Source organism: Pristiophorus japonicus, chromosome 9, assembly GCF_044704955.1.
Source record: "Pristiophorus japonicus isolate sPriJap1 chromosome 9, sPriJap1.hap1, whole genome shotgun sequence".
NCBI lineage: Eukaryota > Metazoa > Chordata > Chondrichthyes > Pristiophoridae > Pristiophorus > Pristiophorus japonicus.
The window spans coordinates 181,416,434-181,431,566 of NC_091985.1; the positions used below are offsets into that span (position 1 = coordinate 181,416,434).

General features: G+C 49.1%; 1 protein-coding gene across 3 annotated transcripts in view; it reads left to right on the forward strand.

The window, feature by feature from the left end:
* LOC139273358 (zinc finger protein 271-like) overlaps positions 1-13,359 on the forward strand; it is a 39,075-nt gene extending 25,716 nt beyond the window's left edge. For 2 of the 3 annotated variants that reach the window (XM_070890187.1, XM_070890184.1), the window contains exon 3: positions 9,519-13,359. In XM_070890187.1, coding sequence (XP_070746288.1) covers positions 9,882-11,396 — 1,515 coding nt within the window. In that variant the 5' untranslated portion in view covers positions 9,519-9,881 and the 3' untranslated portion in view covers positions 11,397-13,359. Of the gene's footprint in view, positions 1-6,153; positions 6,490-9,518 lie in introns of those variants that run through there. The other variant, XM_070890186.1, reaches the window with a different exon arrangement.
* Positions 13,360-15,133: the final 1,774 nt, after the last annotated feature.

The following is a 15,133-nucleotide window of genomic DNA, read 5'->3' on the forward strand; positions in this document are numbered from 1 at the left end:
GTCAAAGGCCTTTTGAAAGTCCAACTACACCACATCCTCTGGTTCTCCCTTGTCCACTCTGCTTGTTACATCCTCAAAAAATTCCAAAATATTTGTCGAGCTTGATTTCCCTTTCAGAAATCCATGCTGACTTGGTCCGATCCTGTCACTGCTTTCCAAATGCGCTGCTATTTCATCCTTAATGTTTGATTCCAACATTTTCCCCACTACTGATGTTGGGCTAACCGGTCTATAATTACCCGTTTTCTCTCTCCCTCCTTTTTTTAAAAGTGGTGTTACATTAGCTACCCTCCAGTCCATAGAAACTGATCCAGAGTCCAAAGACTGTTGGAAAATGATCACCAATGCATCCACTATTTCTAGGGCCACTTCCTTAAGTACTCTGGGATGCAGACTATCAGGCCCCGGGGATTTATCGGCCTTCAATCCCATCAATTTTCCTATTACAATTTTCCACCTAATAAGGATATCCTTCAGTTCCTCCTTCTCACTAGACCTACTGTCCCCTGGTACAATCGGAAGGTTATTTGTGTCTTCCTTCGTGAAGACAGAATCGAAGTATTTGTTCAATTGATCTGCCATTTCTTTGTTCCCCATTTCAATTCACCTGAATCCGACTTCAAGGGACCTACCTTTGGCTTCACTAATCTTTTACTCTTCACATATTTATAGATGCTTTTGCAGTCAGTTTTTATGTTCCCTGCAAGCTTCCTCTCGTACTCTATTTTCCCCCTCTTAATTAAACCCTTCGTCCTCCTCTGTTGAATTCTAAATTTCTCCCAGTCCTCAGGTTTGTTGCTTTTTCTAGCCAATTTATATGCCTCTTCCTTGGTTTTAACACTATCCTTACTTTCCCTTGTTAGCCATGGTTGAGCCACCTTCCCCGTTTTATTTTTTACTCCAGACAGGGATGTACAATTACTGAAGTTCAGCCATGTGATCTTTAAATCTTTGTTATTGCTTATCCACTGTCAACCCTTTAAGTATCCTTTGCCAATCTGTTCTCGCCAATTCACGCCTCATAACCGCGAAGTTACCTTTCCTTAAGTTCAGGACCCTAGTTTCTGAATTAACTGTGTCACTCTCCATCTTAATAAAGAATTCTACCATATTATGGTCACTCTTTCCCAAGGGGTCTCGCACCTCGCACAACAAGATTGCTAATTAGTCCCTTCTCATTACACATCACCCAGTCTAGAATGGCCAGTTCCCTGGTTGGTTCCTTGACATATTGGTCCAGAAAACCATCCCTAATACACTCCAGGAAATTCTCTTCCACCGCATTGCTACCAGTTTGGTGAGCCCAATCAATATGTAGATTAAAGTCGCCCATGATAACTGCTGTACCTTTATTGCACACATCCCTTATTTCTTGTTTGATGCTGTCCCCAGCCTCACTACTACTGTTTGGTGGTCTGTACACAACTCCCACTAGCGTTTTCTGCCCTTTGGAATTCCGCAGCTCCACCCATACTGATTCCACATCCTCCAGGCTAATGTCCCTCCTTACTATTGCATTAATTTCCTCTTTAACCAGCAATGCCACCCCGCATCCTTTTCCTTTCTGTCTATCCTTCCAAATGCTGAGTACCTTTGGATGTTGAGTTCCCAGCCTTGGTCAACCTGGAGCCATGTCTCCGTGATGCCAATCTGATGTTCATCAGTTCAACACATATGGCCTCATTTGATGATCCTTCTGACATATCATCCCTCTTCACTGCTCTAACAACACCTCAGCTTATCTGCCTTATTCCCAAGACTTCTTGCATTGTGGTATATACCATTAAGCAATGCCAAACTCCTTTATTGTCGATTTTCTAGCCTTTGTTTCCACTGCCTTCCAAACTCTGATGCATTTTCTGCTCCCATTTCCAAGATTTGCTTCTCTCCCTTCTGAATCTCACTCAGGTTCCCATCCCCCTGCAAGCAAGGTTAAACCCTCCCCAACAGCATTAGCAAACCCCCCAGGGAGGATAATGGTACAGGCCCTGTTGAGGTGTGACCTTTTCCGGCTTGTACAGTCCCCATCCGCTCAGGAATCTGGCTGTTCACACTCGCCCCTCAGAATGTCCTGCAGCCTCTCAATGACATCCTTGACCCTGGCACCAGGAAGACAACCTACCATCCTGGAGTTATGTCAGCGGCCGCAGAAAGGACTGTCTGGTCCTGTAACTGTTGAAACCACTTTCAATATTGCACCACCCCCTCCGCCCTCCTCCTTATAATTGAGCCACCCATGATGCCTTGGACCTGGCTCTGGTCGTACTCCCTAAGGAACCACCAGTTTAGACAATGAGATGCACTCGACGTCTCCTGCCCTACCTGCCTGGCCCTCCATGTCTGTCTGGCAGTCACCCATTCCCTCTCTGCCTGCACACTCTTATGCTGTGAGTTGACGATCCCCTGAAAGGTGCTCCGAAACCCGGAGCTCGAGCTCCTCCAGATGACGACACTTGTTGCACACATGGTTGACCAGGACACAAGAAGCGTGGTTGTTCCACAATAGGGTTTCATCTGTTTAAACAGAAACAACTACACGTGTTATTTCCTGAAATAATACCGGCTGTCCGGCCTGAATGGATCCCTGTCACTACCAAATGCTGCAATGTTTCCTCCACCTCACAGGGTTCCATCTGTTTAAAGCCACAACAGAAAGGTCCAGTATACTCCTGCAGTTTGAGAGAAACCAGCTTTAACAGTGGAGCAGAGTTTCAGCCAATAAAGCAGATCCTTACTCAGCCCCGCCCACTGGGGGGGGGGGGGGGTGGGTGCAAGACCCGCCCCTCACACACACTGATTGGTTGGATGACCAACTGCCTGCCGGTCCTCCAGCCCTGCCCCCGCTCTTCCTATTGGCTGGAAGCTGTCATCATTCAGCTGGGCAGTGTGAGCTGAGCATGCGCCGTGGGTGAGGCAGGGGATGAGAGATGAGCAGTGCGAGGGAGCGGGTTCATAAAGGACGCACTTATTTGTGCTGCAAAAATGGCCACCATGCTCCACCCTTTGTCTCTGATTGGTCTCCTTGGAGGCTAAGCCACACCCTGAAGTTTCACTGGAATGTGTAACTGGAACAGCCCATCCCTAGGTCGCACTGACTTTTCAAATTGTAACTTGATCCACTTTGACTTCCTGAAGCAAAACAGGACAGTGCTCCCCAGAAGTCAGCAAGGACCAGCCAAAGTGCCTTACCCCAGTCCCAGTCCATCCCTCCCCCAGCCAAACTGCCTTACCCCAGTCCCAGTGCATGCCTCCCCCAGCCAAAATGCCTTACTCCAGTCCAAGAGCATGCCTCCCCAGTCCTGCTTCTCGGCAACACCTGCATGGAATGATTCGGTTGGGGTGGCGGGTCTTGACATAAAGAACATAAGAAATAGGAGCAGGATTCGGCCATACGGCCCCTCGAGCCTGCTCCGTCATTTAATACGATCATGGCTGATTCGATCAGCGACTCAGGTCCACTTCCCTGCCCCCTCCCCATAACCCCTTATCGGTTAAGAAACTGTCTATGTCTGTCTTAAATTTATTCAATGACCCAGCTTCCACAGCTCTCTGGGGTGGGGGGTGCTTGTCGCCTGTCAGTCAGAAAAGTGCAGAACAAATAGTTCCCTGGGTTAATAAACCCGGGGGGACGCGGGCTTCACACAGCCCGAGTGCGGGCCCAGGCCCGAGAGACAACACTCCGCACCATCTGCTTCATACACACCCGGGCTCGGCCCCAGGCCCCGAATCACAGCACGCAGGCCCTGTGTTTGCCCCCCGGTTCCAGGCCCGCTCATTGAGCGCCCGGGGAAGCGGGCTCAGCGACCGCCATCTTGGTCAGGGCGGAGGGGGGAGTGTACTCAGCGGCTGCCATCTTGGTCAGGGCGGAGGGGGGAGTGTACCCAGCAGCCGCCATCTTAGTCAGGGCGGGGGAGCGGGCTCAGCCATTCGGACGAACCAGTCCGTGCTGGTGTTTCTGCTGTGCTCATGAATTAGAGAGCCTCAGTATGGGGAGTGCGCAGGTGAAAGCAGCTCTCGTTAGGGTGAAGGGTGGGTAATGAATGAAGATATGATGCTGGAATCACATGGCGACTGGTGGGCCTGGTGACAGATTATTGTCAGAAGCCCTTTTCAGGCAGGTTGATGATTAGATGTAACCAGCACAACAACTGTATCTGTCTGTTGTCCCAAAATCCCCAAATCTAATGTCACTAATTTATTTTTCTATGAGAAATGTAGCGGTGTGAAAGAAGGGAGGAAATGAGGCTTGCGCAGGAAAGAAGATTCCTTGAATGAACACATTGTGAGGCTGTTTTGTGACTCGCCTGTGAGAGGTTAAAAACATGAAATGGAAAAGGGCACGTCCAGTGACATTTTTATTTTCAAAAGTGCTTTCTAAGTTAATCACTATATCCTAAGCCAAATATACTATTACTATCCCAATCCGAACAAATAACCACAAACCACACCCACTAACCCCTAAACCTACATCTAAACGCAGCCCCTAACAAAGGCCAAGAACATAAGAAATAGGAGCAGAAATAGGCCCCTTGAGTCCGCTCTGCCATTCAATAAGATCATGGCTGATCTGATCTTGGCCTCAATTCCACTTCCTTGCTCTCTCCCCATAACCCTTGACTTCGCTACCTTTCAAAAATCAGTCTATCTCTAACTTAAATATATTCAATGACCCAGCCTCCACTGCTCTCTGGGATAGAGAATTTCAAAGATTCATGACCCTCTGAGAGAAGAAATTCCTCCTCATTTCCATTTTAAATGGGTGACCCCTTAATTCACAGACTATGCCACTTTGTTCTAGATTCCCCCACAAGAGGATACAGAGATCAGTGGAAGAACTAAAGACCTGATAAAGGAAGTATTTAAACAATTATTTTGATGTAAGAAATACTGCAAGGTATGTTAGTAACAAGTAATTATAATCAACTAACCCATCAAAATTAGCAAAGGAAATTACAAAGATCAGAACATTTCAAAGGCGATCACATGCAATATGTGTGGAGTTCTACTAACTGCATTCAAAAATCGTTAAACAATACAGAAAATAACAGATTTCCAGTCTTAAGCAAAATAGTTCTTTCAAGGGTTGGTTGAAAGGAATGTCAAATGAGTGTAAAGTGAGACACACCAGTTCAGTCCATGACACCCACAAGCCGTAGACTCAAACGAAACAAGTTTGGGATTTGATGTGGTAAAAGATGAACTGCGTGAGAAGTGTAATAATCTAGAGTAAGAAAAGGCCCAAAATGGAAGGGAAGGAAACATTAATTAGTCTCCTCTTATTATGGAGAAATCAAATATTCGACACATGGTGTTTGAAACAAGCTGATTTATTCACTATTTATACAGAACCTTAATCTCCAGCTCAGGTACAGGGGTTATGAAGAGCAGCAGAAACAAGGTCTAACTACCAGAATGAACATGGTTCAGTGCCCATTGCAATCAGAGTCTCCATCATAGGCAGTCCCTCAAAGCGAGGATGACTTGTTTCCACGCCAAAAAGGAATAAGTTCACAGGTGTTTCAATGAAGGACCTAATATTCCAGATCCCGAATTACATCCTGAAGGGTGGAAGATGCCTGTGCGTGGATTTTTTTTAATGTGTGGTGGCCGTTGCACACCAGCCAGCACAAGGGCTTGACAGAGCTAGGTCTTGGTCCAGTGGCAAGAATTACCCAAGACGACTGGAGACCAGCTCTGCTGCACGGACCGAGCGCGCACATATATCGCAGTGTGGGCTGGCCCGTGCTGCCCCTGGGCCCTCGACTCTTTTGGGTCCCAAACTCACGCCTCTCCTGGGCCCCGGTCACTTCCTTCGACAAACTCTTGCTCCTTCGCCTCTCCTGCTGTGCCTGCCCGCACTGCAATGAGCGACCTGATTTCGCAGCCGTCGCTCTCGTATGCCGCCGCACACTGCTCCCTCTGATGGCCCAGGCCTGCTGATGGTCTTGCAGGCCGGGACCGCGTCGCCACATGCTGCTCCCTCTAATGCAACCTTTCAATCCCAGTAAATCCTCTTCAATTCACCAACGCGGCCTTTCAATGGCGGTGTATTTACCCAGCATTCCCGGCGGGGGAGAATGTGCCGAGCGCAGACAACAGCAGCCCAGTGCGCAGGCGCGGGACCTGGCTGTGTTCGGACCATGCGCGGCGCGTGTGATGGCGGAGCGGACACGGTGAACATCTGCTGCGTGAAAGAGCCCGTTTTCAGCAGGGCGGAGTGGAGTAATGGACTTGCGGGTAACCGGGGAGGCTTCATAAACAACTAGTGCCCGCAAGGAAGCCCGGAATAATAACCGGAATACCGGCTGCTGCAACCTCGGGGCTTTCTCCCGGTCACAGGCCTAGGGTAATGGTGGCCATCTTTATACAGGAAGTCAAGGTCAGCGCTCCGCCATCTTGATTCAATGAGCAGCAAAGCGCATGCGTGGCCATCTTGGTGCAGGAGCAAAGTGAGCTGCACCAGTGTCTGCATCCAACCGGGCCGCCTAGGTAAAGCAACAACTTAATTATTTTATTCTCACTCATCACCTCGGATTTCTCAACATCTCTCCTGAAGGCGCTGCTCAGTGCTAAGCTTACGGTTTACGTCCCAGACAATTGTAACAGGAAAACCCCAGAGCTGTTCACTCCCAGGGTTAGAATCCCCATGTACAGTCCCAGGTTTGCAATCCCTGTTAACAGTCTCAGGGTTATTATCTCCTTATTACATAAGAAATATGAGCAGGAGTAGGACATTTGGCCCCTGGAGCCTGCTCCGCCATTCAATAAGATCATGGCTGATCTGATCAGGGACTCGGCTCTACTTCCCTGCCCGCTCCCCAAAACACCTTATCGGTTAAGAAACTGTCTATCTCTGTTTTCAATTTATTCAATGTCCCAGCCTCCACCGCTCTCTGAGGCAGAGAATTCAATATATTTACAACCCTCTGAGCGAAGAAATTTCTCCTCATCTCAGTTTTAAATGGGCGACCCCTTATTCTGAGACTATGCCCCCTGGTTTTAGTTTCCCTATGAGTGGAAATATCCTCTCTGCATCCACTTTGTCGATCATATATTTCAATAAAATTACATCTCATTCTTCTGAATTCCAACATGTATCGGCTCAACCTATCCTCATAAAACAACCCCCTCATCTCCGGAATCAAACTCAGAACTGCCTCCAATGCAAGTATATCCTTCCTTAAATACGGAGACCAAAATAGTATGCAGTGCTCCAGGTGTGGTGTCACCAATATCCTGTATAGTTGTAGCAGGACTTCTCTGCTTTTATACTCTATCACCCTTGCAATAAAGGCCAACATTCCATTTCCCTTCCTGGTTACTTGCTATACCTGCATATTAACTTTGTGTTTCATGCACAAACACCCTCAGATCTCACTGTCCTGTAGCACTTTGCAATTTTATCCCTTTGTAGATTTTTTTGTCCTCAATTTACTTTTCCACCCATCTTTGTATCATCAGCAAACTTGTTACATTAAACTCGGTCCTTTCATCCAAGTCATTAATATAGATTGTAAATAGTTGAGGACCCAGCACCGATATCTGCGGCACCCCACTAGTCACCATTTGCCAACCGGAATAAAACACATTTATCGCGACTCTCTGTTTTCTGTTAGTTAACCAATCCTTTATCTATGCTAATATACTGCCCTCAACCCCATGAGTTTTTATCTTGTGCAGTAACCTCTTATGTGGCACCTTATAAAATGCCTTCTGGAAATCCAAATACACCACATCCACTGATTCCCCCTTATCCACTTTGCTCATTAAATCCTCAAAGAACTCCAGAAAATTTGTCAAACGTGATTTCCCTTTCATAAAGCCATGCTGACTCTGCTTGATTGAATCATGCTTTGCTAAATGTCCCGCTACTGCTACCTTAATATTGGACTCCAGCATTTTCCCAACGACAGATGTTAGGCTAACTGGTCTATAGTTTCCTGCTTTTTGTTTGCCTCCTTTTTTAAATAGTGGCGTTACATTTGCGGTTTTCCAATCTGCTGGGACCGCCCCAGAATCCAGTGAATTTTGGTAGATTACAACCAATGCATCCACTATCTCTACAGCTACTTCTCTTCAGACCCTCAGGTCCAAGGGACTTGCCTGCCTTCCGTCCCATTATTTTACCGAGTACTACTTCATTAGTGATAGTGATTGTATTAAGTTCCTCCCTCCCCACAGCCATTTGATTATCCACTTCAGTATTACTCTCAGTGACCGAGTGTTTTTCTGTAATTAAACTAATCTTGGACTGTTTCTGTCCAATATTAACTCCTGCACAGTTCCAGAAAACATTTTAAGGCAGAGATAGACAGATTTTTGAGCAATAATGGAGTAAAGTGTTATGGGGAGCGGGCAGGGAAGTGATGAGATCAGCCATGATCTTATTGAATGGGAGAGCAGGCCCGAGGGGTCAAATGGCCTACTCCTGCTCCGATTTCTTATCTTATGTTAACTGCCCCTAGCCAGAGTCAGCACCCTCTGGGATTGAGCGAGAGCGAGGAAAGTCAGTGAGTGTAGAACTGAACCCAGCCAGAATCAGTACATTCAGGGGAGGGGAACCAGTGAGTGTAGAACTGAACCCAGCCATAATCCGTACCTTCAGTGAAGGGGAACCAGTGAGTGTGGAACTGAACCCAGCCAGAGTCAGTACCTTCAGGGGAGGGGAACCAGGGAATTTAGAACTGAACCCAGCCAGAGTCCGCACCTTCAGGGAAGGGAAACCAGTGAGTGTAGAACTGAACCCAGCCAGAGTCAGTACCTTCAGGGGAGGGGAACCAGGGAATTTAGAACTGAACCCAGCCAGAGTCCGCACCTTCAGGGAAGGGAAACCAGTGAGTGTAGAACTGAACCCAGCCAGAGTCAGTACCTACAGGGGAGGGGAACCAGGGAATTTAGAACTGAACCCAGCCATAGTCCGCACCTTCAGGGGAGGCGAACCAGTGAGTGTAGAACTGAACCCAGCCAGAGTCAGTACCTTCATGGGAGGGGAACCAGGGAATTTAGAACTGAACCCAGCCAGAGTCCGCACCTTCAGGGAAGGGAAACCAGTGAGTGTAGAACTGAACCCAGCCAGAGTCAGTACCTTCAGGGGAGGGGAACCAGGGAATTTAGAACTGAACCCAGCCAGAGTCCGCACCTTCAGGGAGGGGAACCAGTGAGTGTAGAATTGAACCTAGCCAGAATCCATACCTTCAGGGGACGGGAACCAGTGAGTGTAGAACTGAACCCAGCCAGAGTCAGCACCTTCAGGGGTGGGGAACCAGTGAGTAGGCCCAGTGAGTGTAGAACTGAACCCAGCCAGAGTTAGTGATGATAATTAGGAGCATAGGACAAGCTACCTTCAGACGTGCGATGTGTTTGAATTTCAGGACAGTGACGGGGAAGAGTGTATGGGGTGGGGATTTACTGCTTTGGAGGAACAAGAGAGGAAAGAATGTTCCATACAATCTAAAATTGTCGGTTGTGAATTAATGTCCTTTACTTGCAGTAATGATTTTTGTAAACTCTTTTTCCAGAGTATTCGAGGGGCAGGATTTACAGACGAGAAAATCAAATCAAACATTCGTCAAGATCTGACGGATTCACTCGATTCATCAGGACCTGAATATCATCGGCCTTTGAATGTGGAAGGAGAAATGTTTGTCTGTTCTGTCTGTGGGAACAGATTTCAAACATCAGTGTGACTGGAAAAGCACCGAGACACACACACCCAAGTGAGAGTGTTCCAGTGCACTGACTGCGGAAAGAGCTTTAGCCAGATTCACAGCCTGCAAAAATATCACACAATTGACAGCGGGGAGAAACCGTACACATGTTGTGTGTGTGGACGAGGCTTCAACTGACCATCCCACCTGGAGAGACACAAGAACACCCGCATCATGGAGAAACCGTGGGAATGTGGGGACTATGGGAAGAGATTCAATTACTCGTCTGAGCTGGAAGTTAATTGGCGCACTCACACTAGGGAGAGAACATTCACCTGCTCTAAATGTGGGAAGGGATTCACGACATCATCCCACCTGCTGAAACACCAGCGAGTTCACACTGGGGAGAGGCCGTTCACCTGCTCCGACTGTGGGAAGGGATTCACTCAGTCATCCAGCCTGCTGACACACCAGGGAGTTCACACTGGGGAGAAGCCATTCACCTGCTCTGACTGTGGGAAGGGATTCACTCAGTCATCCCAACTGCTGAGGCACCAGCGAGTTCACACTGGGGAGAGGCCATTCACCTGCTCCGAGTGTGGGAGGGGATTCACTCTGTCATCTAGCCTGCTGACACACCAGCGAGTTCACACTGGGGAGAAGCCATTCACCTGCTCCGAGTGTGGGAAGGGATTCACTCAGTCATCCACCCTGCTGACACACCAGCGAGTTCACACTGGGGAGAGGCCGTTCACCTGCTCCGAGTGTGGGAAGGAATTCACTACCTCATCCCATCTTGCAACTCACCAGCGAGGTCACACTGGGCAGGGGCTGTTCACCTGCTCCGACTGTGGGAAGGGATTCACTCTGTCATCCCACCTACTGACACACCACCGAGTTCACACTGGGGAGAGGCCGTTCACCTGCTCTGAATGTGGGAAGGGATTCACTACCTCATCCAACCTGCTGACACACCAGCGAGTTCACACTGGGGAGAGGCCGTTCACCTGCTCTGACTGTGGGAAGGGATTCACTCAGTCATCCAACCTGCTGAAACACCAGCGAGTTCACACTGGGGAGAGGCCGTTCACCTGCTCTGAGTGTGGGAAGGGATTCACTCAGTTATGCCACCTGCTGACACACCAGCGAGAACACACTGGGGAGAGGCCGTTCACTTGCTTTGATTGTGGGAAGGGATTCACTACCTCATCTCACCTGCTGACACACCAGCGAGTTCACACTGGGGAGAGGCCGTTCACCTGCTCTGAGTGTGGGAAGGGATTCACTCAGTTATGCCACCTGCTGACACACCAGCGAGTTCACAGTGGGGAGAGGCCGTTCACTTGCTCTGATTGTGGGAAGGGATTCACTCAGTCATCCAACCTGCTGACACACCAGCGAGTTCACAGTGGGGAGAGGCCGTTCACTTGCTCTGATTGTGGGAAGGGATTCACTCAGTCATCTCACCTGCTGACACACCAGCGAGTTCACAGTGGGGAGAGGCCATTCACCTGCACTGAGTGTGGGAAGGGATTCACTCAGTCATTTAGCCTGCTGACACACCAGCGAGTTCACAGTGGGGAGAGGCCGTTCACCTGCTCTCAGTGTGAGAAGGGATTCACTCAGTCATCCACCCTGCTGACACACCAGCGAGTTCACAGTGGGGAGAAGCCATTCACCTGCTCTGAGTGTGGGAAGGGGTTCACTTCTTCATCCCACCTGCTGAGGCACCAGCGAGTTCACAAGTGACTGCAGGGTTTGGATTCTACTGTTGTCCCAGACTGAATCGAGTCCATTCTGACAGTTGGGCTTTCTTTCTGCTGATATTGATTCCCCCTAGAACTGGGCTGGAGTATAATATTCTGGATATTTGACAAATTAATCAACGGGAAAATGGTCAGATAAAAAATAATACTGATTGTGATTGCGTCTCTAATTCACTCTTTAAAAAACATATGAAATAGCAATAGGAGTAGGCCATTGGCCACTCGAACCTGCTAAACCATTTAATAAGATCACTTTGCTGCCCACTCCCCATAAACCTTCACTCCATTATCGTTCAAAAGTCTGTCTATCCCCACCTTAAATATATTCAGTGACCCAGCCTCCACAGCTCTCTGGGCGGAGAATTCCACCGATTTACGACCCTCTGAGAGTAGACATTTCTCCTCATCTCAGTTCTAAATCCCATATTCTTAAACTATGCCCCCTCGTTCTAGATTCCCTACAAGTGGATACATCCTCTCTGGCATCCACCTTGTCGAGTCCCCTCGGTATCATATGTTTCAATCAAATCACCTCTCATTCTTCTAAACTCCAATGAGTATAGGACCAACCTGCTCAACCTATCCCCATAAGTCAACCCCTTCACCTCAGGAATCAAACTAGTGAAGCTTCTCTGAACTATCTCCAATGCAAGCATATCCCTCCTGAAATGAGATCAAAACTGTACGCAGTACTCCAGGTGTGGTCTGACCAATACCCTGTGCAGTTGTAGCAGAACTTCCCTGCTTTTATACTCCATCCCCCTTGCAATAAAGTCCAACATTTCTATTGGCTTCATAATTGCTTGCTTTATCTGCATGATAACTTTTTGTGTTTCACATACAAGGACAACCAGGTCCCTCTGTACTGCAGCATTTTGTAATAGCTCTCCATTTAAATAATAAATTGTATTTTTATTTTTCCTGCCAAAGTGGATAACCTCACACTTTCCCACATTATACTCAATCTGGCAAATATTAACCCACTCACTTTGCCTGTCTACATCTATTTGCAGATTGTTTTTGTCCTCCTCTAATTTGCTTCCCATCCATCTTTGTATCATCAGCAAACTTGGCGACATTACACTCAGACCCTTCATCCAAGTCATTAATATAGATTTTAAATAGTTGAGGCCGATCCCTGCGACACCCCACTAGTCACCGTTTGCCAACCGGAAAATGACCCATTTATCTGTTTTCTGTTAGTTAGCCCACGCTCTATCCATGCTAATATATTAACCCCAAACCCGTGAACTTTAATCTTGAGCAGTAACCTTTTATATGGCGCCTTATTGAAAGCCTTCTGGAAATCCACATACACCACCTCCACTGGTTCCCCCTTAGCTACCCTGCTCATTACATCCTCAAAGAACTCCAGCAAATTTGTCAAACATGATTTCCCTTTCCTAAAACCATGCTGACTCTACTTGTCTGTATTATGCTTTTCCAAATGTCCTGCTAGTTTCCTTAGCAATGGACTCCAGCTTTTTCCCAAAAACAGATGTTAGGCTAACTAGTCTATAGTTTCCTGTTTTCTGTCTCCCTCATTTTTTAAATAGCGGTGTTAAATTTCTGGTTTTCCAAACCGCTGGGACCTCTCCACAATCCAGTGAGTTTTGGGAGATTTCAAACAATGCATCCACTATCTCTGCAGCCACTTCTTTTATGACCCAAGGATACAGGCCGTCAGTTCCAGGGGACTTCTCCACCTTTGGTCCAGGGGATTTGTCCACCTTTAGTCCCATTATTTTACCGCTTACTTTTTCTTTAGTGTCAGTGATAGTTTTAAGTTCCCCCTTCCCTAGAGCTCCATGGTTATCTATTATTGGGATGGCTTTAGTATCTTCTACCTTTAAGACTGATACAAAATATCAGAAGGGTTTTCAAATACTGAAAGCTGCAACAAATGGAGCTAAAGTTTGTTAAACAATTGACAATAAAATGTATTGAAGCTGCAGGTTGGTTTTGGATTTCTCCGGGATGGAGCCAGACATGATGTGTCCTGAAATACCGCCGGTGTCCAGTAGATGACGCTATCCCTCCAATTAATTCAGACTGATTGGAGCGTGACTGCCCCTGGAGCAGGAGGAATGAGGGCAGGTCCAGGTCAACACAGTGAATCCCACAGGGACATCACACACTGTCCCCTCCCTGCGGGAGCTCAGGGTCAGACACTGAATACACTGCCCCCGCCCTGGGGCAGCTCAGGGTCAGACACTGAACACACTGCCCCCTCCCTGGGGCAGCTCAGGGTCAGACACTGAACACACTGCACCCCACACGGACATCACACAATGCCTCCTCCCTGGGGCAGCTCAGGGTCAGACACGAAACATACTGCACCCCACAGGGACATCACACACTGCCCCCTCCCTGGGGCAGCTCAGGGTCAGACACTGAACACACTGCACCCCACAGGGACATACATACTGCCACCTCCCTGGGGCAGCTCAGGGTCAGACACTGAACACACTGCACCCCACAGGGACATCACACACTGCCCCCTCCCTGGGGCAGCTCAGGGTCAGACACAGAACATACTGCACACTATGGGGGATGCACGAACTGCCCTGTCTCTGGGGGAGTCACTGCTGGAGGGTCCACAGATAGAAAGGGAACTTCTCCAAACATTTTGGTCATGAATCCCGAGTCAGATTGATGCCGAATCACCACATTCTGCGCTGCAGCCTGGAAGCCACAGAGACCACGTGGGATCTCACAGACCTGGGAGAAGCCCCCCAGATCCCCCCAGCTTTGGCCCACAGACCTGGAACACTGGGCATCCACAGAGGGGGAGCAATCATTCTGCTCCGCCAGACCCCACATGTTAGCTCCACTCTCTGTGAGTTGTGGGGAGTTACATTTATCCACAGCAGCTCTCCCCTGAAGATGGTGATTCTGGCTGGGTGCAGAAATACAAAGGACACATTCAGGAAAAGTGCCCCACTAACCGAGCACTGTACAGAACTGGAGCAGGCAACATCTCCCTCAATTGTCTTGCACCCAGACTGACCCACACCGCCCTCACCCTCCTCTGTCCCAGACTGAACCAGACCCCCCTCACACTCCGCTGTCCCAGACTGACCCAGACCCCGCTCACCCTCCCCTGACCCAGACCCCCTCACCCTTCCCTGTCCCAGACTGACCCAGACCCCCTCACCATCCGCTGTCTCAGACTGACCCAAACCCCCCTCACCAGCCCCTGTCCCAGACTGACACGGACACCCCCTCACCCTCACCTGTCCCAGACTGACCCAGACCCCCTCACCTCCCCTGTCCCAGACTGACCCAGACCCCCTCACCCTCCCCTGTACCAGACTGATGCAGACTCCCTCACCCTCCCCTGTCTCAGACTGACCCAAACCCCCCTCACCAGCCCGAGTCCCAGACTGACGCAGGCACCCCCTCACCCTCCCCTGTCCCAGGCTGACCCAGACCCCCTCACCTCCCCTGTCCCAGACTGACCCAGACCCCCCTCACCTTCCCCTGACCCAGACCCCTCTCACGCTCCCCTGTCCCAGACTGACCCAGACACCCTCACCCTCCTCTCTCCCAGACTGACTCAGACCCCCCTCACCCTCCCCTGTCCCAGACTGACCCAGACCCCCTCACCCTCCCCTGTCCCAGACTGACCCAGACACCGCCACAACCTTCCCTGACCCAGACCCCTCTCACCCTCACCTGACCCAGACCCCCCTCACCTTCCCCTCTCCCAGACTGACC